The sequence below is a fragment of the Limanda limanda genome, chromosome 13, assembly GCF_963576545.1.
Source record: "Limanda limanda chromosome 13, fLimLim1.1, whole genome shotgun sequence".
NCBI lineage: Eukaryota > Metazoa > Chordata > Actinopteri > Pleuronectiformes > Pleuronectidae > Limanda > Limanda limanda.
Genome location: NC_083648.1, coordinates 20,867,393 through 20,891,319, shown reverse-complemented (window position 1 = coordinate 20,891,319; position 23,927 = coordinate 20,867,393). Strand labels below are relative to the sequence as shown.

At 42.6% G+C, this 23,927-nt stretch overlaps 1 protein-coding gene across 1 annotated transcript in view; it reads right to left on the bottom strand.

The window, feature by feature from the left end:
* Positions 1-21,922, bottom strand: part of LOC133017555 (uncharacterized) — a 91,852-nt gene extending 69,930 nt beyond the window's left edge. The window contains exons 1-2 of the mRNA XM_061083663.1: positions 20,396-21,922; positions 2,967-3,261 (exon numbers count right to left, since the gene is read on the bottom strand). Of these exons, the coding sequence (XP_060939646.1) occupies positions 2,967-3,261; positions 20,396-21,922 (1,822 nt within the window). The remainder of the gene's footprint in view (positions 1-2,966; positions 3,262-20,395) is intronic.
* Between the last annotated feature and the right edge of the window lie 2,005 nt (positions 21,923-23,927).

Below are 23,927 nucleotides of genomic sequence, written 5' to 3'. Positions count from 1 at the left end.
TTGTGCTTTGAAAACTCTCCAAGCCGAACCTGCTAAAGTGCATCAGGTTTTTTCCCTAATACAAAAAAACATCTATATATGATGAAGGCTAATTAGATACTGTACAAAATGTCAGTGTGATCCCAGCAGGCACTAATGTTATAGCGGTGGTGTGTTGTCTAATGGCTCTAATGCTGCAGCTTTGACATCTGTTGCCATAACATGCTGATTGTATTTCCAGAATGTATCCATGTCCCATCTCAAGTGCTTTTCATAATAAGTCTTTACACTGCATTTAATCTAATAGAGCTTTTATATTTGCAGCATTATTGGAGTCCATGAGTTATCTTTCAATATCTGATATTTTTTTGTTTTTCTATATTTCACATTTCTCAGTGTAAGGGACTTTTTGGTGCAGGTTATATAAACCACCATTTCAAAGCTGCTTCATGAAATACACTCAGACAATCAGTACTGTGACATGGCAGATCAGAAAACACTCTCTGCAGCTGCGGACATGTGAGATATCTGTCTTCTTCCCGCCTGACAGCAGCAACTTAGAATGAAAAACCAGTAAAAATGCTGGAGCCTGAGCTTGTCTGCAGAATGTGACTTCGATAACCGGCTTAATCAAATCATGTTCAGAACTGAGATCAAGTTCTAATCTTGGATATTGAGATTAATCTTCATCATTTCTGCTCTTGTTATTTGATCGCAGCATAGACAGGACAGGAATGAAAGGTCTGAGAAATGAGAGCTGACACGTGACAAAGACTACAGGCTGAATTTGGCCCATAAACAAAATGTTAACTCATATTCAGCTTTGCACATGTTCAAATGGTAAGAACGGAGACATCCATGTTGTCTTTGGCTCTAAAGATTAAACTTAATAATCTGTCTATAATGAAAAATGTTTCTGTCTGGTATTACAATAACAATTTATACATTTATATCAGTGGGATAAATCCAGTTTTCTGTGGATGACTCAACAACACAGATCCCAGCAGGACACTCAGACGATAATAGTTCTACCTTCTCTTCTGGTGGTTACAAGGGCATTATACATTTAAGGTGAAAGATTTGGTTGAATCACATCATGAAGTAAATAATCATAAATATATATATATATATATATATATATATATATATATATATATATATATATATATATATATATATAAAAAACCTTAAAATTACAAAGCCACATTATTTTAATTATAAAGGTTTTTTTGGGGGGTTCATAATTCTTACCTTGAAACTTAAGATAATTACCTTCTATTATTTCCCTCATGGAGGTTGTGTTTCTGTTTGTATTTGTTTGTGTGTAGTTAGCAGGATTACACAAACACTCCTGGATCAGATTACCATGAAACCTGCTGGAGGGATGTGGCATGGGTCAGGAAAGAGGTACTTAAATTTTGGTGCAGTTCTGAATTATGGGATGGATCCAGGATAATTGTTTGCACTTTCTTAAACATCATGGGCTCCACATAAAAATATGGATCTAGTGAATCTGAATGTGGTTCCTGTTGCTGTAGTTTTAATTCCAAAAATGGCATTGGTACTCGAGACACTTATTATTATAATGTCCCTTTAAATGACAGTGAGGTAGTCATTAGTGTAAATCACATCTGCCCTCAGCCTCTAGTTTCTGGTCCAGCTGCCAGAGAGCTGGGAACTGTTGCCTCCAAAAATAAAACACTTTGGCCATGTCTACAACTACTTAATATATAATGTTTACTCTATGTCCTATATTTGCTTTCCTAGTATTTGAGTGAATTATGAGTGTGACACTTGTGCAATATAAACAGCCTTCTAAAATGAACACATAATAGTAAAGTGTTTTTTCTGCTCCCAATGCTAAATACAGCATTTTAATCTATAGCTGCTTCCAGAAAGGCACTGAACTGCGGAGATCCTCCACAGTTTCTTCAACGGAGGTATATGTGTGAATTCAAATGTCCAAATGAGAGCCTCCAGACTTCCTTTGGACTTTCTCCGCCTCGCCCCCGAGCAGAAAGTCTACAGAAAGTCCAGACGAGCCGATGTGAGAACATGCGACGGATGCAAAATCTTAAATAAACTATATGAAAACAAGCATCTCCGAATTAAAAATGGGAGCCGCACACGTAGAAGACACACACGAAGATGTCCATAAAGTTTGTGATGATAAAAGCTGACTCTGATGTGCTGTAAACAAAGTCATGTGATCTCTGCAGCGGACTTTATATGTTAAATCCTGTGATTGCCTGCTGAACCACCCCTCGTCTGAATCCTTCGGAGGATTTGTTGTTATTGTGAACACGTCTAAGCAGAGAATCTCCCGCTGTGTTGTGCATGTGTGAAAAGAAAACTGCAGAGATCCTCTACAGGACATGTTGGAAAATGGCTTTGCAGATTGCCAAATTTCCAGCAAGGACCGAAACTGCTTATAATCATGTAAGTGTTTTCATATCTGAAAATACAACGATTAGGAATTAATTAATGAACAACGGTGTTATTTTGGAAACAGCACCTGGTTTTTTTCAAATCTTTTTTCAGTTTTCTCTGAGAACCTCCTTAGAATCACAGCACTGCTGAGCTAACACTAAAGTGACTGAAGATTGATGCTAACACTGACTCTTCACTTTAGTGCTAATTCATAAATCCAAGGTCACACACCTATATGATTAGCTCGGTGTGGGAACATGTGATTGGCTGTCAGGTGAGGTGGGTGGGCAAAGGTCTCAACTCCAATGTAATGAAAAGTCATATTAGGAAAATACAAATTAATAACCTTAAAAAAAATCTAATGTTACAATAATTTATCAATTTTTCATCAGTTGTTAAATTATTCAACATTTTTTGGTTTATTGTAATATTTTGATCAATGTGTTAATTTTAAGTTTTGTTTATTACATAAAACTGTCAAGCTTTATAATCTGCTGCTGCTTTCCACTGTATATGATCCAAACCCCCCCTCCCACTGCCCACCCAGGGTCCCGTACCTATATTTGCCATCTCCGGCACGGTGGCGCTGTAGGGGCCGTCATCAAACAAAGGCGGGTTGTCATTGATGTCCTGCACCCGAATTATAAACTGTGACGAGGGCTCCAGGGCACGGTCGGTCTGCCTGTCCGTGGCCGTGGCGACGAGACGGTACTCGTCCTTCTCCTCACGGTCCAGCGGCTTGGTGACGTGGATGTTACCCGTCTTCTCATCTATCACAAAGACCGAGCCCGCCCCCTCGCCTCGCAGGACGTACTTTGTGCGTCCATCATTCCTGTCCATGTCAGTGTGGAGCTAGGGGAGGGAGGAGGAGGAGTGACATGAGGGAGGAAGGGAGACAAGATGGGAGGAAATATGGTGTGGAAATTGAAAGGTGAGGACAGAGAAGAACACAGAGGGTAGGGAAGAAAGACAAGAGTAAACACCAGTTAGAAATTAAGTTTGCATTCCAGAGACTCTGTGGAGACAAAACAAGCAGATTATCCTCTGCATGCCTCCTGGATATAATGAATTTAAACAGAGGCAGACAAAAGAAATGTTCAAAATACTTCTCTCTCTCTTTCTCACACACACACACACACACACACACACACACACACACACACACACACACACACACACATACACACACACACACACACACACACTTTCATCTTATTGTACCATGTCTCCTCTCTCTATGCCTAGAGTATGAGTATGTTATGAACCAGGATCTCCTTAATCTCGATGATATCCCTAACACATGCTCTCCCGCTCAATCTTAAAGCCTCTATTCACTTCCCAGCAGCTGTGGACGGCGAGAGCTTACTAGTCTGTGCACATGCGGCTCCCTGGCTATTTAATGAAAGCAGCAAATCAAAGAAATAATGAACAGGGGGCCAATCAATTATTCCCTAACTAATAAGTGCGTATAAGGGAGAGTGGAGGGGAGCGTGGCGGAGGGACATGTCGTATCGATCACAGCCCTGTGTTGTGCTTTATTGGATCAGTGCCTGGTGGGACGCCTGGGCAGAAGAGAGGCCAGCGTTCTCTCATGCAGGGAGAGGTAATACCAGAGCAGGCTCCACACTGCCCTCGGTCCCCAATGAGAGACACACGCACAGCGGCGGGATGCGCCCAGCACACAACAAGATTCAATCTCATTACCCCCACACCTACGTGGATCGAATAGCAACTGTGACCAAGAATAAGAGTGTGTTAAATTAGCCCCCACTTGCAAGAAAGTGTGACATTGTGACTCTAGATGGAGAAAGAGGAGAGTGGAGAAGCCGCTGAGGAGGGGATGCGGCTTTAACTCAGGAGCGCATTGTTGCGTGCCAACAGCTAAGCACATTTGCTAAATGAAATGAGAATGGATACTGTGAATCGAAATGTTCATTTACTTTGAGGATGGCCATTTTTCAAGGGGGGAAATGGAACGGATACGCCAGCTTCCCAGGGGGTAAACGATAACTGGCTGTTGACAAGGTTGTTTATGGCTAAGAAAGCAATCATAAGTTCAGAGAAGTTGAATGTTAAAAGTATGTGAAGGGTTCGGCGCAAAGTCAAAAGTTAAACAGCTCACCTTCAAAAGATTTCCTCATTTAAATGACAATGCAACTTGAGAATGTGAAAGGGCTCTCTCCAACATAGAGGGATTTCTGTGAGAGCATTGTGCACTGAGGAAACTGGAAACAACTCTGCAGCTGAACTGAAGGCTTTACTGTTGTCTTTTAATCAGGAGTGCTACAACTAGCCTGAGCACATTTATAGTGATTCTCCAACGCTCTCTGTGTACAAGCCTTTTACTCACACAGACACTTTGATTGGATGTAGTAGGAAAAACACTGGAGCAAATAACATTGAATATAGTTCCATTCTATCCAAGTGCACCAGTAAGACATGATAGTGTGTATGATCCAGCACGCTCGATATAAAGACTCTGAAATTATAGCAGCGAAATTCTTCGCTGCTTGTATAATTTACACATATATTCCTAAACTGTTTGTGTTTCAGTTTCTGTGGCCAATCCCCGAGGAAAACGTCCCATGAGTCGATGTGAGAAAACAGCAGAAGAGCCTCCAGAGAATTTAATGCAAATGAGCGGATAGGCTGATGATGTTTCTAACATGCAACAGACTTTATACGCTATGTCCTGCCTCTGTCTGCTGCATCACCCCTCACCTGAACGGCCCGGAGATTTCTGGGCAGAGAATCTCCCACTGCATCGTTCCTATGTGAAAGAACATGACCCAATTGTGCGGACGGTCTCCTGAGATGGGGTCTAAAAACAGCTCTGCTGTGTCGTGTCAAAATGGCTTGTGAAAACTATCCCGAGCTGTACTCCTGCTCCTCATTCCACCTAATCAGCAAAACTCTACATTATCTGACCACAAACATCTGTCAACTGTCCTCTGACATTGACATTTTGTTCCTGTCTCATTTTACCTGTCTGCTTCCGAACACTTCCCTTTTGGATCTGGTTGCCTGACTGACTCCATATTTCCTGAACACTGAGTAAATATGCCAAACATGCATCACTTTTATCTTTCCTGCTTTTGTTGTGCTTTTGTGCTTTTGAGCCAAGACAACCCACCAGACATCAAGCAGAACCTTGACAAGGCCCTTTTATGTATGGCACCGTTAAGACCTGGCTGTGTAGTTTGAAACACATGATATACAGCAGAGAGCTTTTGAATAACCACTGTGATGCCTCGTAAACTCAGTCTGTCTCCACAGGGTTTCTGAAGGTTTCAACAAGTTATTTAAGACTTTTAGGGCATTGAAAGACATTTCAGACCAAAGTCAAGAAGGACAGATATGAATAATTACTTGACTCCTGGATTGACTTTCCCATAATTGAAAATAGGGTGATGTAGCCAAGTGGAGAATAACCCTGGAAAAGCCACCTAATGTTACAAACTGCCGTCAGATACAGTAGGGATCCATAGTCTTTGCCACAGCCAAGCATGGTGAACTGCGAGAAAATCTGACCAAGTGTTTGTAGACGATCATCATCGGTTTACTTTGGTCTTGTTTGTTTAAATTGAGCTATAATAAAATTACATATTGAATGAACAGATCAATATCATTAAGAAACAACTACAACACACTGGGACATTACAGACTATGCATGCTGCCAAAATAGCAGCCAAGCTCCACTCGTATCATGATTCCACAATCCAGTTTGGTCTCCAACAAACTGATTTGATTGTTTATATGTATTATTTGACATGTGTAGGTGGGAGTCAAGCCTTTGCTGTTGTCTCACAGCTAAAGCTTCTTAATTGCCCCCTGTTGGTTGGCTTCAGTGAAGGTCATAGATCCCACCTCCTTTGCAGATGTTAGACCAAACTAAAAGGTCAAAGTGAAAGTAAAATAGTTTTTTCTAAAGATGGCTTCTGTCAAGAAGTTATCGCTTATCACAGTGATGTTTGTCAAGTGCTGTTTTTCCCCTTTGGTTTTAATTTAGTTGATGCTACCAACACCTCAACGTCAAAATTAACAGATTGACTTAAGATTGGTCGAGTGAGTGTATGGGCACGATCTTGATACCACAACTTGATCCCTATTTTGTTACCAATGAACAAGATGGCAGCATTCGTATCCAATATGTTTGGCATCATTTCTTGATAGAGTGTTTCTGAGGTCCAAACCATTTGCTTTGCTTTCCCCGTTGCGCCTTTGTTTGGTTTCAATGTTGTCTTACTCTAACGAACTGTGTATTGTTGCAGTCCGGTTCATGCAAGTTCACTGAAAAGTGTTTACATTGTGACCTACACTCAGTTTGGGCTTCATGTGATCATCTGTCGGGCCCACCGGGGCCAATTGGCCAAAAACACGTCTGGTCAGGACCACCACGGGAGCCCGGCTCCTCGCTCTCCTTAATGAAGTGCCATTAACAATCAAAGTCTTAACGGGCCTGCAGCTTAACGAGGGGACTTAACGAGCTTCTTAATGAAGCCCCGGCCATCATTACCACAGTGAGCGGTGGCAGCGCTGATTGAAAGCACTGCTCAGAGTCATCTGGAGCAGGAGAGCCCAGCCTGAGGAAACCAAATCCATTTAAGGCTGACCTCTCACCCTTATCTGTCCCTCCCAGATTTATAGGAAAGTATAATAAGAAAAATGCACTTCCCTACATATAATAGCTATGGATATTTTATGGCTTCTGCGGTGGCCCAGCTTTGGAATACCTCTCAGCTACCTGTCAGTGTGCAAAAATACCCAAACATTATCATTACGCAACAATATGTCATATATCACACCCGCTTAACATGAATAATATGACATCTCATAACTCCTACTTTTCATATCCCCGATATACTATCAAATATATCAAGAGCCAAACAATATGAAGCCACTGGCCACAAAAATGTACTGATGTGTCACCTCTGCTTGGAAATGATTTCAGCCTGATAAGATGCCATTTCCATCCCTGGCGCCTCTTGTGAATGCAACTCCCATCCTCCCCAGACTCCTAAATCTGTTCAATTACTTATTATATCATAAGGTAATATGCTTATATTCATATACTCAATTTCACATTTTTGCAATAACCATAATTCATCAAACGAGGAGGAAAAGACTCTCAGCCAACCTCTAAATCACTTAAATAACTAATACCCCATATGCACAATTTCACATTTCTGCTACACAATAAATCATAAAAACACCAGGAAAATGTGTTTTTTTCCCCACAGCTTTGCATTAGTCTAATGAATGTGGATGTTCTCCCCCACAAATGCACGTGTGTGTATATGTGTGTGTGGTAGTGTGTGTGTGTGGTCTCTGTGCTTGTGTGAGACTGAAGGGGAGGGAAGTTATGCACCAGGAAAAAATCACAAACTGTGAAAAAAATCGACTGGCAGCTCCCGTGAAGTGCCAAAAGGCATATAGAGTAAAATTTGGGGCACCACCGAGCCCTGCTTTTGGCACTGGGGTGGAATTCCCCAAACATAACAGGGAGAGTTTGCAAGGGCACCTGGCAGGTATGAGAAGCCCCCTCCCCCTCCGAAGCCCCCGGAGCAGGGGCAGTTATTCATCTTCGGTGTGGCAGCTTCGAAAGCACCGGAGGCCTACAGACCGAGCGCGAGCCCCACAGGCCAGTCAAATTCCACAACATGCCTGGGTGGAGGTAACGCCTGAGGCTGGGACCGAGCCAGCTCTTTCATATCAGCCGAGTCATGCAGGGCGGAGGGCAGAGGGTCAGCCAATCGATTTGGAGCAGGCACCTCCAACTCAGAGAGATGTCGGAAGAAACAGGCTGGTCAGGGAAAACAGGTCAAATTAATTTGGAAGGGCGCTCCCGTATGAGTTCAGAGAGCAGGTTTAAAATTAAACTGTTGCTTGTGGCTAGTTTACCTAATACTGAGATCTCCTTTTGTTTGAGGGAACGAGTGCTTGGCCGCCTGTGTGTTTGTGTGCATGTACTGTACATCTTATTCTATGACCACTTCCAGGTGTGTGTGTGTGTGTGTGTGTGTGTGTGTGTGTGTGTGTGTGTGTGTGTGTGTGTGTGTGTGTTGGCCACAGTAACTTTAAAATCAGAGGTGTAATGACTCTTGGTCTCCTTCTGCCCTGGCTAAACCTCCACTTGGCACAGTCCTTTGCACAGAATGTAGAGGGAGCCAAGGCGTGACTAACAATGCGTGAGTCTGTGTGTGTCTGTGTGTGTCTGTGTGTGTCTGTGTGTAACTCTCAGTGCCGGCGGTGCCTGACCTGGAGAGAGAATAAAACAGTTAAGAGCTAGCCAGGGAGTTTGGGGCGTTTAATAGAGCACAGCAACAAAGCTGAGGCCAACATCTACACACTGACTAATAATTAAAGTCAACAACTCTCCGGCCCCGACTGTGATCAGCTCTGTCATCATCTGATGTCTTCACTCTCCCGCCCATCTGGAGAGCAATAGATCCCCATCTGGAGCTCAGGAGACGCACCTACACTCATGTAAACACAAACCAGTACGTGCACACAGATAAGGCTGGCTCTTCGTTCTCCGGTGGCATCGCTGCAGTGGAACAATTTGCATCTGCTGATAATGGCGTGTGCCCCTGTGTATGTACGTTTATCGACAATCCGCTGTGGTTTGGCTGATGGAAGATTTTAAAATATGGCCCAACCCTAATATATATATATTTACAGGAGACAAACATTTTTCAACAGCTCTTGCAGGTTCAATTACACCTGCTGTAATATAAACAAAGACATTTATAAATGAATGTAATGGTTTTTTCAATGACCAATACCACAGCCTTCCACCAGGTTTTGTCGTACTTCAACTGACTGTGGTCATTGGATATGTGAACTGTTTTCTCGTGTATTATTGCCAACATTAAAGATGGACACACACTTGTGATTTTACGACATAATAATGTATGGTTGGATCATTAAGCTATAATCCTCTTTCTTGCCGTGTCAGACTTACAGTGATTACTTTTGTCCATATAAAGGTGTTAATATTAATCATAACACAAATTTGCAACAAGTTCTTCATTTCCCTTAAGATTCTTTCACTGCAGCTCCAATAACGACCTCCTGCCACGATAAAAGCAGTAATTAAAACCACATTAAACAGCCAGAGTTACCAAAAATATGCAGAGAGTTCCACTCAGGTGTGACACACATATTATTCCACATGCATGCCAATTTCCACGCTGTCATTCAACTAGCCGGCTCTAATCAATGAGGCACTGGAACAGAAACAGAGGCAGAACGCAGCCAGCCTCTGAGGAGCACTTGAGACTTCAGAAGACAGACCTTTCTGCTGTGACTAGTTTTTAAATTCTGTATGAACTTTCCATCAAACCCATTCTCACAGCGGGTGAGTGGGGAAATTCCCTTTTGTTCGGCACACTCACAGTGAAATGTCAAGACGGTATTGAAAACGGTCTCCCGCCTGTTTGTCTTACAGCGAGACACGGCTTAAATATGTCATGAGGAACCGCGGTTAATTGTTTAGCATTGATCCGCCATTGATTCTGCATTGGAGTTTGGTTAGCTTCGATTGCCTCTTTAATTCGGTTGTGGTGTGGACATGTTGCCCTGTTCCTGTTTGATCTAATTCAGTCTGTCTCTGGAGGCCACGCTGTGTGGTCTGCACTTCAACACACCAGAAAAGAGATTGCGGAATCCTTCCCCGTGTCACACACACACACACACACACACACACACACACATGCGCGTCCTAATAGAACATTCATTATTCATCATTATTAGACTTTTTCTTTAGCACCATTAGCTGTTCAGTGCATCTTGCCACTGTTCCTTTCCTCCGCGATACATTATTCAGGACAAAACTGTGCTTTTAGCTTCAGAGTATGCAAATCCCACTTTTTATTACCATAATCAGCTGATGTATGAGAGCCAGCTTGTGTGTGTGTGCCTGCGTGCGTGGCTGGTCGCATGCTTGTTTGTGTTTTATTGCTCCGGTGCTCCACTCTGGTGGTGTACACTTCACATCATATTTTAGCCGAAGGAGACGAGCTTGGAAAAGGCCACTGGAGGCCTAACTCACTGCTGTACATTTAAAGGGCAAATCGCCCACATATATGCCAGCGCGTGCCACGGCCAAAAGGAATGGTTCCTACCATCGGAGCCAAAGGTCTGGGTGTGTAAAGGCAGGAGTGTGTGCTGGAATAAGAATAGAATTTCAAGCACTGTTTACTATTGTTATTTTTTACTGTTGCTTTGGGCAAAGGCTTGTTTTCCCAAAAGTATAGAATGGTTACTCAAGGGAAAAAAATCCTGTAGAGTATTTATATTCTGTTACTGAAATACGTATATACCATGCAGTGTTGCAAAACCTGTGTAAATTGTAACACAGACTTTTGGGATGTAGAGCACATACTGTACTCTCATCTCACCATATGTGTGTGTTTGCACTGGCACGCCTCCTAAGATGCATTAAAAAATTAACCTGTGAGTTTCCCTGTGTCAGCAAACTGAAGAGAAGATTCCCTCCTCTCCTTCCTTTCTGTTGCCTTCTCTGCTGCTCTTCCACTCCCATCTGGCCCTTACTTCTTCTCCACCCACCCCCCCACACGCTTCACACTCCGCTCTCCCCTGCCCTCTTGCTCGTCTCATCCTGACCCTGCTCACTTCTTCTGACCTGCCCTCGCTAAGCACTGCTCTTTTCCATTTCTTCTTCCTTCTACCCACACCAAGTGTTCGTGGTATATCTATATTTTCACTGCACAGCCAGAGTAAACAACAGCAGCCAAAATAACCCAAAGGTTGATGATGCAGTTCTTGCCATGAATCAAGGTTTCAAGAGCTAAATATACCAGAGCTTGGCTTCCAATGGCCACATGTTTTGGCCATTGGCCAGCGGGTCAAGTCTTTGTTGACCTCTTAACTTTTACCATCAAAATTTAAAACTTTGCCTTTTATGCTAATACCTGCTGTTTAGTGTCACCTAGAGATTGTCCTTCAAATAAAATGACAGCAGTTTTAATTTTAGAAAGTGCACCGAGACATTTTGTTCCGTGTTCAAGTTCAATGATAAGAGCCAGAGAGGCACCGTTTGTATTCTGAACGTGTGAAAGAAACGTCAACCGTTCAAAAGTTTTGTGCCTAAACTGAATCAAACATTCACCATAGTCTTGTCACTTCACAAAACAGATGCATTTTCCAAAAGCAATTTGCTAAAGTTTAGGAAGCCACAGACAAATGACTTTGTCAAAGGTGGTCAAAGGTCAGGAAACAACAATTAATCAAATTTATTTTTGCGCTTCTCGGTGAACATATGTTGATTTGTGGCCATGCCAAAACATCACCACATAAGGATTCTTCTTTTTTTTTTTAAATGGATAAAATATCTTTCCATAGTAGAGCTGCAAACGACACATTGATTTACTCAGCCCCTCCTAACTCCAGTCTCTCTCTCTTGCATTTGCCAAAACACACACACACACACACACACACACACACACACACGCACACATACACACACACACACACACCACACGAACCCACTTACAATGGACACATCTGTATACTCAGACTGGGAGAAACAACATCATTTGCTTTTCGTGAACATAAATGATGTTGGTGCTTATTTGCATATAGAGTGGTGAAGTCAGAGCTGATCACAAAAGGGTCACAGGAGACACATTCAGGTGTGAACAGATGTACTTAGCATTGATCACTTGTGATCAGGTCTCATCGGGACAGATGTAAATATGAGATCTGAACAGGGCCTGTGTCATTTTAGAGAGCACGGTTAATTTAAATATTTTGTTGTTTCATTGGACTTAATGCCTGATTCGCAAATGTTAGAACATACGTTGCTCAATGTGTGTGGTTAAACATGCTGAACAAAGCATGTGCTATCATGCCTAACAATTAAAATACATTAATTATATCAGAGGTCTTCACATGCTGGTTGTCTGAATCCAGCAGTATGTCAGGCTGCCTCCCTTCTGCTCCTTCTCTCTCTGTTAAAGACTTCATTTTCAGAAAGAAGCTAAGTTTAGACTCTTATATGCAGCCAGCCAGCTCCATTTAACAAATATGGTTATGATAAAATGCAGACATGACATGCTTAGTGTTGTTTGAAAGCAGGGATGTTTTATTCACATGGCATCTCACTGGTTACACTATTTGTTGTTAATTGTTCCCATGTTTAAACACATCCCTGTCACACAGATATGTTGATGCTGGAATGTCACGTGACAGAGGGATCAGGGCATCACTTTGCATTATTATTATCATTAGTATTATTATTACTATTTGCCCGGAGGTACAGCTCTGCCAAAGAGGGCCAACGTGTCCTTATATGTTTGTTTTTTTGAGTAAAACTTTGTGTTCTCATTAAGTAGAAACTATATTTAGGTTAACCAACGTTGCTGCCTTTAGTGCTGGAATCTGGTCCAAGAAAACGAAAGCTCACAGCTCTGAAGCTTACCCAACAACCCAGATGACATCAGCATGTTAACAAGGGAGTACAGCACACTGACTAAAGCAGATATTAACATGTTTTATTTTGTGCTTTGATATTGATCATGTCTTGATCTGGGATCTAACTCTTGGGATTTTGGTGAAATGAAGCATTCACTGTAACATTTAAGTCAGCTGCCGCAGTCAGCTTCATGATATTGATATAGCACAGAGCTCATCCACAGTCAACAACTAGCTTTAAGTTGAAATCAGACACATTTGGCAACAGTGATGCTGCTTCTATCTGTTCCACTGCCCAAGGGTGAGTTAACCTCACAGCCCTCGCCTCCTTTCCTTTCCCCCCCTCGCTCTCTCCACCTGTCTCTGTAATGTGCCTCAGTCTCTTCTTTGGCCTCCTCCGCCCTCTCCTCTCCTCTCCTCTCGCCCCTGCCCTCCACTCCCTGACTCACGTGCTCCTCCAGGGCCAAAGGGAGAAGTGGAGCGCATGGTCCGGGCCAACGCATAAATTTAAGCTCAAGGTCACGGTCACAGAGCTCACACTGGGCTATGCATAATCATGAATCCCAACTCCTGCAAAGCCTCCTCACTTCCCATATTCCCCATGTCATATCAATGCTCTCTGGCTAAAACACCCTGTATCTCTCCCTTATTAACCTCAGGTACTAAACCAGCTCCAGTTTGTGCTTTATTCTGTGTTGAGTGCATTACCCTCGATGTTAAGGTTGCACACTGACCAACCCACAGTTTCAGGGTTACCTCCAGAATGTGTTTCCTATTAAGATTAAAATAATGTAGACGTACAGTGAGAGGTTCATATACTCCTAGAGATAAAATAGTGCCACTCTCACATACAGGAGAATGGTGCTTTAAATTCAGACGCTCACTTTGCTGATTTGTTCGACATATCCCAGGATGAAACGTGGGATATGAAGAGAGCAGTGAGATTGGAAGTGAAGGAGAGACTGGATGCCTGCATTTCCTTTGAATTCTATAGACTCCACAGATTCTCCTCCTGTCATGCTCGTCTTTTCCCCCTCCAGCCTTGTTCCCTCAGTCATCCCGTCTATTATTTGCTCTCTGTGATCCTGCACCCACTCAGCAAAGAGACACATTTGAATCAGGCCTCCACCGGGGCTTGAAGTAACGTGGTATTTAATGCTTCTCTCCATTCTCTTTCTTTTCCCTCTCTCTTTCCCCTTCTCTATTGTACCTCCCTCCATGTAAACTCTAGATTCCCTGCTGCCTCTTTCCATAACCCTCTCCTTCTCTCTCCGGCCCGTCCTCCACTTCGCTCCAGGCCTCTAAGGGCAGTGAGGTCAGGGTTAGAAATGTGTGTGATCTCTCACTCCTTCTCCTCGTCTTTTTTTGAGTTTAACTGCCTTACACGTTCTTCCTCTGTGCCAGTTGTAAGCCATTAACCTTTCAACCACTCTCACAACCCATCCACTCTGCATATCCACTTGCCATTAATGCTGCCCTCACTGTACTGAACGTCCCCTTTTCTGTTTTAACCCCTCTCCAGTTTCTTCTTCGACATCATCCCTTCTTTGTCCTGCTTATTCTGCCCCGTCTTGTTATCTCCCCCTTCTCCTCCCTCCCTACATCACTGCAGTCACTCTCTAATTGCTGTCTCACCCCCGCTGCGCTCGGACCCACAGGCTAAATGATTTCTACAGGGAGCTTGCGAGTGGAAGCACACACAAAACTTTTTATTCATTATTATTGATGCGTTCCTTTTCAGGCGTGTGTGTTTACAGTTGGTGGTGCCCTCTCATTGGCACAGTCACACATTCTTCTTATTTTTATGTTTTATGCTCTACGCCTCTCTACCCTCTCCTGCCTCCAGTTTCACAAAAGACACTGTAATCCCAGTGCTAGCAGGACTTTCCAGATTTTTCCTTTTGTGATGTTTTTGTGTACGTACATTATGTGGATTTTACCAGTTTTTTTACACAAATATGTCTATAGAATCTGCATGTCTGTGTTTTTCCTAGAACCTGGGTAAAGGCCGGTCTCCACGCATTCCAGGGGATAAGAATAAGCATATGCTGATGTATTAAACCCATTGACTGTATATAAAGATGGACGATGCATCTCCTCTTCCTCCCACATGTACAAAGAATAGAGACAAATCTTATCAAACCAAACTAGGCAGAATCATGAATACTTGAATATACATTGGTGTGATAAGAACTACCTGAAATGACAGAAACCATCTATGAGAACCATTGTCTATGATTACACCCGAAGGAGCAATAGTAGTGTAAAATAGTGTATTATCAATTTAAATATTATATAATGATTATAATTAGGTGGGACTACAAGTTTTGCATTCAGAATTTTTTTTATAATAGAACTATTCCTTTGAACATGTACATCAATTGTAGAATAAAAACTCTGGTTTATTAAATGGGACCTCTGGTGAAAACATTTTTTTATTGATAATTATATTCAATACGACATATTATATAATATGAATCATATTTAATAATATCACTGGGGTGGAAAACCCTTTGAACAGCTACATTGTCAAGATGTCAAGCAGCTCTCCTTACTTCTCATGACACAGAGGTTTTCTAGGAGGTTGCTTATGAATTTCATATGATGTTGAGTAAATACTTTAATTGCCCATTGCTGAAGAAAAGTCTCCCATAAATATAATCAAACATTAGTCTATAATATTATTGAAACGTTTACGCTATAACTTTAAAGGGGTAATCAAACAACTTCATTCTATAAAGTCATATAGTTATGCTAATGGTAAATGGACTGCATTTATATTGCGCTTCTCTCATCGATCAAATTGCTTTACATTACAGATCACATTAATCCACACACAGATTCGTACAGCTCTTGCTATACATAGTGCATTTGTTAATCACTCACACAAACTATTCTTACACTGGCAGCACAGCTCTCTGATTAGTGGACAGCCGAATCTACCTCCTGAGCCACAGCAAGATTTAAAAAACATTATTTATTTTTGATTCATCAGGATCCATGTCACAGATAATTGAATTACCTTCCTTTCAGTAACGCTAGTATGGTCAAAAACACTGGATACAGGATAGTACACGTCCCATAATGCAACTTTCCAGAGTCTGGTTAAACACACAAACCAAGTTTATTACGTTCTGGTGAAATTTTAGGTCTCAAGCATCAGCTGAGTTATTTTCTCTGACTCATTCTCCATAGCAAAGGTCAAGTTTTTGCAACTGTTTGATCTTAATGTGTAAAATTCCTGTGGAGTGCCTCTGTAAAGTAGCCTGTGAAAAATTAGTACCATACTCAGCATCCTCATCGGCCCATTTAGGAGTATTAGGCTATCGTAGAAATAACATTTGTGTAAAATTAATTTGTAAGCTGCTTTTTGATGTAAAATGCATATATTAGTGGATTTATGTTGTAGTTTAATCTACTAAATAAATCGTATATTATTTTTGACATAATACTAAAGCTTATAGTAAATATGACTTTGAAATAAATGCAGAGGAGTAAAAGTAAACAGAAACATGAAAACAGAAATACTAGCACTGTACCTCAAAAAACTGCACTTGTGTAAATTAATTTAGCAACTTTCTAACACTGGCCTGTAGCTAATGAGGAAATGCCTTTGAAGAACATAATGTGAGACGCACACGTACACGTTCTCAAACACCAGCTCTTAACTTCCTGTGACAGCCTCTCTCTCGTCCTTGCATCACACAGCCGACTTTCGTAATAACATGCGCACGCACGCTGCACCCAGAGGCGCCGCACGTAGACACGGGATTTATCAATAACAGAACGGTCAATAACCATGTTATTTATACATCTTTAAATGCCCTCAGGCTGGAGAAATCTTTTAACATCATTTTGCAATGTGGTTTTCAGCAGTGACTGTTGATGCATCGCAATAAGAAAGTGTATGTTACTCTGGGAACTGATTAGTATTATTTAGTATCTAATTACTGTTTCACATTAATATCTAGACTTGTATTATTCATATTGTGCTGTGGTGTGAGTGTAACGTGACACTAATGTTTATTGTGTATAACAGGCATTTTTTAACTTGCTATGAATTATGTATGTTCCTGCTGATGATAATGATATGCTAATGATGATGATAGCCTAAGTCCATTTCCTGTTGCATGTGAATAACATATGCACGTTCACTGGCTGAGTAACTGATACATGTAAATTGATATAAAGGTGACACAGTGCAGGTTGGAGATGCTGGAGTTTCCTCACAGAGAGGAAACTACGATACATGTCACATTGTCTCCCTCTCAGCGAGTTTGCATTTCAAGAGAAGAGAGAGGGGGAATGAAAAGCTAATCAGAAAGGGGTGGTTTTTTTTCTTAATCCCAGCTCTGCTGAGGCGCCTTTTCTCCTCAAGAAAAATCTGTTTCTTTCACACTGCCTCTGCAATCACTTGAAACCCCGTTACAGACCATGTGACAGCATCAATTAAATTCACAATTATCATGGGGCAGACACACTCCAGCGTGATAAAATATAGTAACACAGCATCATCTGCAAGTTTGTGTGTATGCGTGTCTTGTCTCTGTGTGTGTGTGTGTGTGTGTGTGTGTGTGTGTGTGTGTGTGTGTGTGTGTGTGTGTGTGTGTGTGTGTGTGTGTGTGTGTGTGTGTGTGTGACTGTAACAGGGACATGGAGAGAGAGTGCTGATCGAAAACAGAAAACTGAGTCAGACAATTTCACTACTCAAAACGTCTCTTGCACTTTTTTACATTTCAACTCTACAAAAACATGATAACACAGTAAATAAAGTCGTTGAGAGTATAAAGCGATTCAATCACCGATCACAGAAGAAAAACTGATAACCCAGCAGATGCTGATGCTATATCACCTACTAATGCCACAAGCGTGTGTCTGCGTGTGTCTGCACATGGAACGCTTCGACTTCACACTTCCCATGCCTATTGCAAATTGCCCGGGAATATGCAGTGCTGATTTTGGTGCCATTTGGACATGCAATGCCAGCACTATTAATAAAAATTGAATAAAGAGGCGACCAGCACTCTGTAGCAGTCAGTGGGGGGAGCAGCGTGTCTCCTGTCTGTAGATTAATTGTTTAACAGACCTCTGACAAAGCCAACATGCAATAAAAAATAACAGCGTCTAGTAAGTTGTTATTTATCATCGTTATCATTACAACTTATATAAAAGCCACACGCATGAGCAGCAATAAAGCAAAACTATGTAAAACATTGACCATAAAGTCGTCACTGCAGATACAATACAAATACTATTTACTTTGCAGCATACACTGTATTAAAAAAAAGCTCTGCACACAACATCCAGCACACAAACAATAAAAAGTGACAGCTCATTGTAGAACTGTTTGAGGAGGACTCAATAATAACAAGAAATTATTCTGCAGTGGCTCCGGAGCATCAACACAGGCCAAACTGTCCATTCCAAAAAGGTTGGGATCAGGAACTGCACTATTTTCCTGTGAAATTAGCTGATTTTGATAATTTCTCTGACAGATTGAAATCCCAGTGAGTGCTTTAGAATATCCCTAGAAAATTACACTGGGTGCTGCCACTGTGCATCCACAAAGCTGGCCCATAATTCAGTAGCAGTTTAGCAGCAGGGCCTTTGTCTCCCTTTGACATCACAGATTAGAGTCTTGGCTCTTGTTTGCAGCTTCACCAGAGATTTATCCAGACCAAACTGTCCGAGAGCGTACGTAAAAAAACTACATGAATCAATGCTCTGGTTGTATTTTGAAAGCACCCACAGTCAAACTCAGAATCTCACCTTCAGATGGATGTGGTTTGTGTGTCTGAATGTGTGCGTCAACGCAGTATAATCAACTGAAGGAGAGCCACTGTGTTGGATCTGGCAGGTGAAGCTGTTCTGGCCCGTACAGTTACTTTCTTTATGCTCTCCATCACAGCTCTCTTTATTAAAGCGCAATCAAGCCCTGGACGTGGAAAAAAACAGGGAAGCGTGTCCGCATTGATCTCCCTCTACCTATAGTGCTGGCCTACACTGGAGCAGAGCAGGAGATTAAAAATTCATAAGCGTATTTAGATCTATAAGAGCATTATTCATGTTGCCGTCACCATCTAATACAGAAGGGTACTAATCATTTGCATCTCTATTCCAGCACACACAAACACACACTCACACACACACACACACACACACACACACAGAGTCACGATAGCTTACTTGGCACACTCCAGGTGTCAGCACTATCATATGGGCATGTGTGTGTGTCCTGGCATTGTTCCCTCCTTGAGTGCCATACAATGTGCTGGCATAAACACCTGCTTGACACAGCAGATTGGCACTAATGGCTTTACACGCAGTGCCATCTGTAAGCTGGACCATTAGCTTGTGCATCTTCCCCGTGGCCACTAACAGAGTTCCGTAGCATTTGCCTCAGATCATCATCGGTTATGGTGCAAAGGCAAAAAAAACATCCAAATTGAAAATTGTCTAATCATCCAGACTCTCTAGGAGGCCGTACGTGGAGGAGGCAGAGCTCGGCCCATCTGTCTGCACCTGGATATTATAATCTTTAAAAAAACAGAGCAATTCTGCTCGTTTTGTCGGTCGAGTGTGAGACACCTCCCACTGAGCTGAGGCTATAACCACCAATCCAACTCTGAGCACTCGCACACACCGACTGGCTTCCAGCAGCCTGCAGCAGTCACACTGGGATCATTACCATTCATTTGCTCAGCAAACTGGCCGCACAGACTTATGAATTAGCTCATCTACCGCAGCTGGCTACGGAGACAGTTGGCGCATGCTGAGGAGTGAGAGCACGGCCATTACAGTGCGCGGCCCGGAGACACCTTCTGTCCAGTCAACGTGACCTCCTCCACGCTCGGCTGCTCGTTCTTTCAAAGGAGGGAGGAGTTGAGCTCGGGGGGTTAGACGTGCCCAGTCAATGATTCTAATAAATGACCGAGCTGAGCAATAGGACGACAAGCCAGCGCGTTGTGCTGGGGGAGAATGCGGTGATAAATCCTGTCAAACCAAGTGTAAATCAGTCCAAATGAAATAGCATTAGCGGGACCTCTGACCATGAGGGAAGAGAGCTGACAGGTCTGACCTACAGTGAAATGAGGGAACACTCGGACGGCTTTTGCTTTCTGCCTTGGGGGAGGATCAATGGGAGAAGGAAAAAGTAAAGCTATTAATTCTCCTGGATATGTCAATTCCCATTGGTGAGGCCAGATTGGTAGTGATCACGACTAGTCCCTTGGGCAGACGCGAGCTTGGGCTCTTTTTTTCGCCTCAGTACACCATTGATTAATTGATGATTTTACGGCTAACTGGAAACCATCACATCATACTGGAGAAAAAGTAAATCAATTCCAATTGCGCGTTTATAACTCACGAGCGTGAATGGGGGGTTAAATTATGCTAACCACATCTCGTAGAGGATGTGGATCTGAGTGGAAGACCTGAGGTTAAATAAGCCATGTACAAAACTTGAAACAGTGTCTTAAATAAGCATAAAACATTCATAAAATAGGTCAGAGACCGTGTAAATGATGAATGAAGTTCCTTTTTTCCTTACCCGTCCGATGAGCACAGGTTCAGGCCCGGCGTATTCTTCGATCACAAAGAACTGGTTCCAGATCCAGCTCCTCCTGCTGCGAGAGCGAGACCCCTTTCCCTCCATGCGCTCGTGCACTTCCTCTTTCACCTCGGACTCTGCTTCTTCGAAAACAAGGCCTTGGCCATTTTTGGGATCAGCAGCTTGTGTCCCAGTGTTTTTTGCCTTGTAGCTCCATTCGGGAGCCGGGTGGAGCCTCAGGACATGACTGCTGTTGACAAGCGTGTTGTCTTCATCGGCCGGGTACTGGGCTGTGCTGAGTTCTGTTTGAGCAGGGTGAACTGACTCTGTTAATGGGTCTCTATGGGAATCTGCCGCTCTGTTCCCCAGCCTTAATCCCGAGTGCTGCATTGTCAGCACAGAAGGAGGGGAATCATTTGTTTCAGAGGGAACGTACACTGGGTGATATTTCGTCGATGTGAAAGGCGGTTCCGTTTGGCTGATCATTAGTTCTTTCTCCGGGCTAAGGCTGACCTCGCTGCGAGGTGTTGACAGCATGTGCAGAAGGTGTTTGCTCTTGCTATCGCCATTATCTGAATCCTGCAATCGCAAGTTGTCCTGCTCTTTACTTAAAGCTGGCTTGACTTCACTTAGCGGATTAATACGAATGTCAGCACCAGGGTCTCGATTGAGATCTGGAGTGGTGACTGGGCTTACATAAGGAAATGCTGTTTGATTATCAAATCCAGCGTGAGACTGAGTGACAACCACATCTTGTCTCGCCACTTTCTGAGCCTCTAACTGTCTGTGATTAACGTCAATCAAATCTCTCTTCCTGCTCCGGCTGCCCTTGCTCGGAAAGCTCAAGCTGGGAACGCTCTGCATTTGGGAATTGACGATCCTGACTAGGTTTTCTTTAGACAGCAGCTTCAGAAGGCCATAACTACCAGTGAGATTCAGCTTTCGGTTTGAATCTATGCTGAATCCTTTTCGTGGCACACCGGTGGTATAGACACTCATATCAGGCCTGACCCTGGATCTGGAGCCTGATTTAAACCTTGTTTTATTGGCGTGTAGATCTGGTTTGTGGTGGATTGTGAATGCTTTCTCTGACCTCCCTGTTTTCTCATCATTCTTGGTGTTATTCCTAACTTTCTTCACATCCTGGTTTAACTCCTTGTCAGTTGCTAATGTGTGCGGAGTCACTTCTTTATTATAGACGGAGTCAACCTCACGCTTGGGCTTGGGGGCCTGCTTCTCCTTGTTGGCAACAGATGGAGCAGCGTGATTCTGCAACAATTTGGAATGAGAAAAAGATCCAGCGTCACCCGTCTGCTCGTGATTGATCAGGTTTCTAAGAGTCACCACGGGCATCGCATTTGCATCCACACTTGCATCCCGTTGGTCGGCGGCTCTGCTCTCCCCCAGCTTCACTGCGTGCAATCCGCCAACTCCTCTTCTCCGTACAATCTTACTGGCAGAGGAAATCCCAGCAAGCCCCTCCCACAGGCACAGGCAAACCAACAGGAGCAGATTTCTTGTAACCATCTTGTCTTGGTGGTGAGATGTCCTAATTTAAGCGAGGTTTGCTGTGAGGCAGGCCTTGTTTTCCAGGTATCTTCATTCTCTCCCTTGTTTTCTCCCTCGTCTCATGCAGCTCCTCTCTACTCGCCCATCCCGTGCCCTTCACACGGAGCTGGAGGGCAGGTGTCAGTCACTCCTTCCGGGGGTTTTTTCCACACCGCCTGATATCTTCCTCTATCTCGCTGAGCCTCTGTCTGCCGTTTTTTTCTCCACTCCTCTTGCGAAGCGTCTCATTTAGTTCCCCACAGAGGGTTAAACTCCCTGAGAGAAAAGATAAAGATAATTAAGTTAAAACTCTAATCATTGCACTGCGTTAATTAAAAGTGGAGCAGCGTAGACAGGTAGGAGAACTCTCCGACAAGCAGGCAGGACGGACCTTTAACAGAGCGGCAATCACATTTTCACAAGCACAGAGGGCTTTTTAGGCCCAGAACACACATCCTTTAATACCTTCATAATGACCCAAGTGCTTTCTCTTACATTTATTAGATAGACGGGGACAAAGTTATCATCGTACTATTCTACAGGGAAAAAGATAGGATAACAATATTAGAACTCGCTCTGAGCATTTATTAGCTCGAACAACTGTCGACTGGATTTCTGACTGCAGTGGAGAAAAAGGATCAGCTACAATGTGAAACTAGCTTCCCATCACTTTGATGTGTGATTAATTAGCTGGATTCATATTGTATCTTTTAAAGTGACACTTTCCTGTGAACAAAACCATCAAACTCGACATTTGGGTTTGATTCCGAAAAAATCCAGTTCCTAAAACACTGAAGGACTGGAGCCAAAACGGAAGCAGAAAGACTAATGTGTTATGACTTTTAGTTCCGAGCATGGCTCAAGCTCCAGACACAGTGAATTTAACACAGTACAACTTAGGAGTTTTTACGTTCTACACCGCCTCTGGCTACTTAATTCCCACATCTTCAAAACTCCACATTTCAAGTGTTTAAAATAAGCTTTTTGGTATAAATTTGAAGCATTGAGCATCGTGATGAGATCATAACCACTTATTGTACTTTACAGATCTCCCTAAGGAGATACAGAAGACATCATAAGATTGTTCCAACAGGTATAGTGGTATTAAATAAATTGAACTTTATTAGATGTCCTGGTGGAGTGGCTTTCAAGATACCTCAGTTCAATTCAGTATTAATCTTATGGCGACAAATCACCACATACATTATCTCAAGGCACTTTACATAGTTATGTTTACGAGACATTACAATATTATAAATAATTATGAAAACGAATACAACCAACAGTTTCCACAACAAGTGAGTGCTTGGCATCTGTGGAGAGAAAAAAACTCCCTTTTACAGTATTTTACAGTATTTGTGTGTCTTGTGGGTTAAGCAGCCGCAGTTCCATCGTGTCCTGTGCAGTGCATTGTGGTCTGTTTGGGTGTGTGACACACATCCTTTAATACCTTCATAATGACCCAAGTGCTTTCTCTTACATTTATTAGATAGACGGGGACAAAGTTATCATCGCACTATTCTACAGGGAAAAAGATAGCATAACATTATTAGAACTAGCTCTGAGCATTTATTAACTGGAACAACTGTAAACTGGATTTCTGACTGCAGTGGAGAAAAAGGATCAGCTACAATGTGAAACTAGCTTCCCATCACTTTGATGTGTGATTAATTAGCTGGATTCATATTGTTCTTTGATCACCAAGAGAGATGCAGAAGCACTTTGTTGTGCACACCTTGAGCTATCTCAGAGGATCTTCACATTGCACACGTCTGATTTCCGTCCTTTCAACATTGAAGCCTCGAAAGGAAATCCTACAAACAACATGTCAGCAATCAATTAGTGCGCTAGTTTTGAGACAAGATCAGGAGCACTTAAAGGGATAGTTCACCGAAAAATAAAAATTCACTCATTTACTCTTAATGGGTGAAGTGTTTGAGTCCAGAAAACACTTCTGGAGTCTCAGGGGTAAACAGTGTTGACA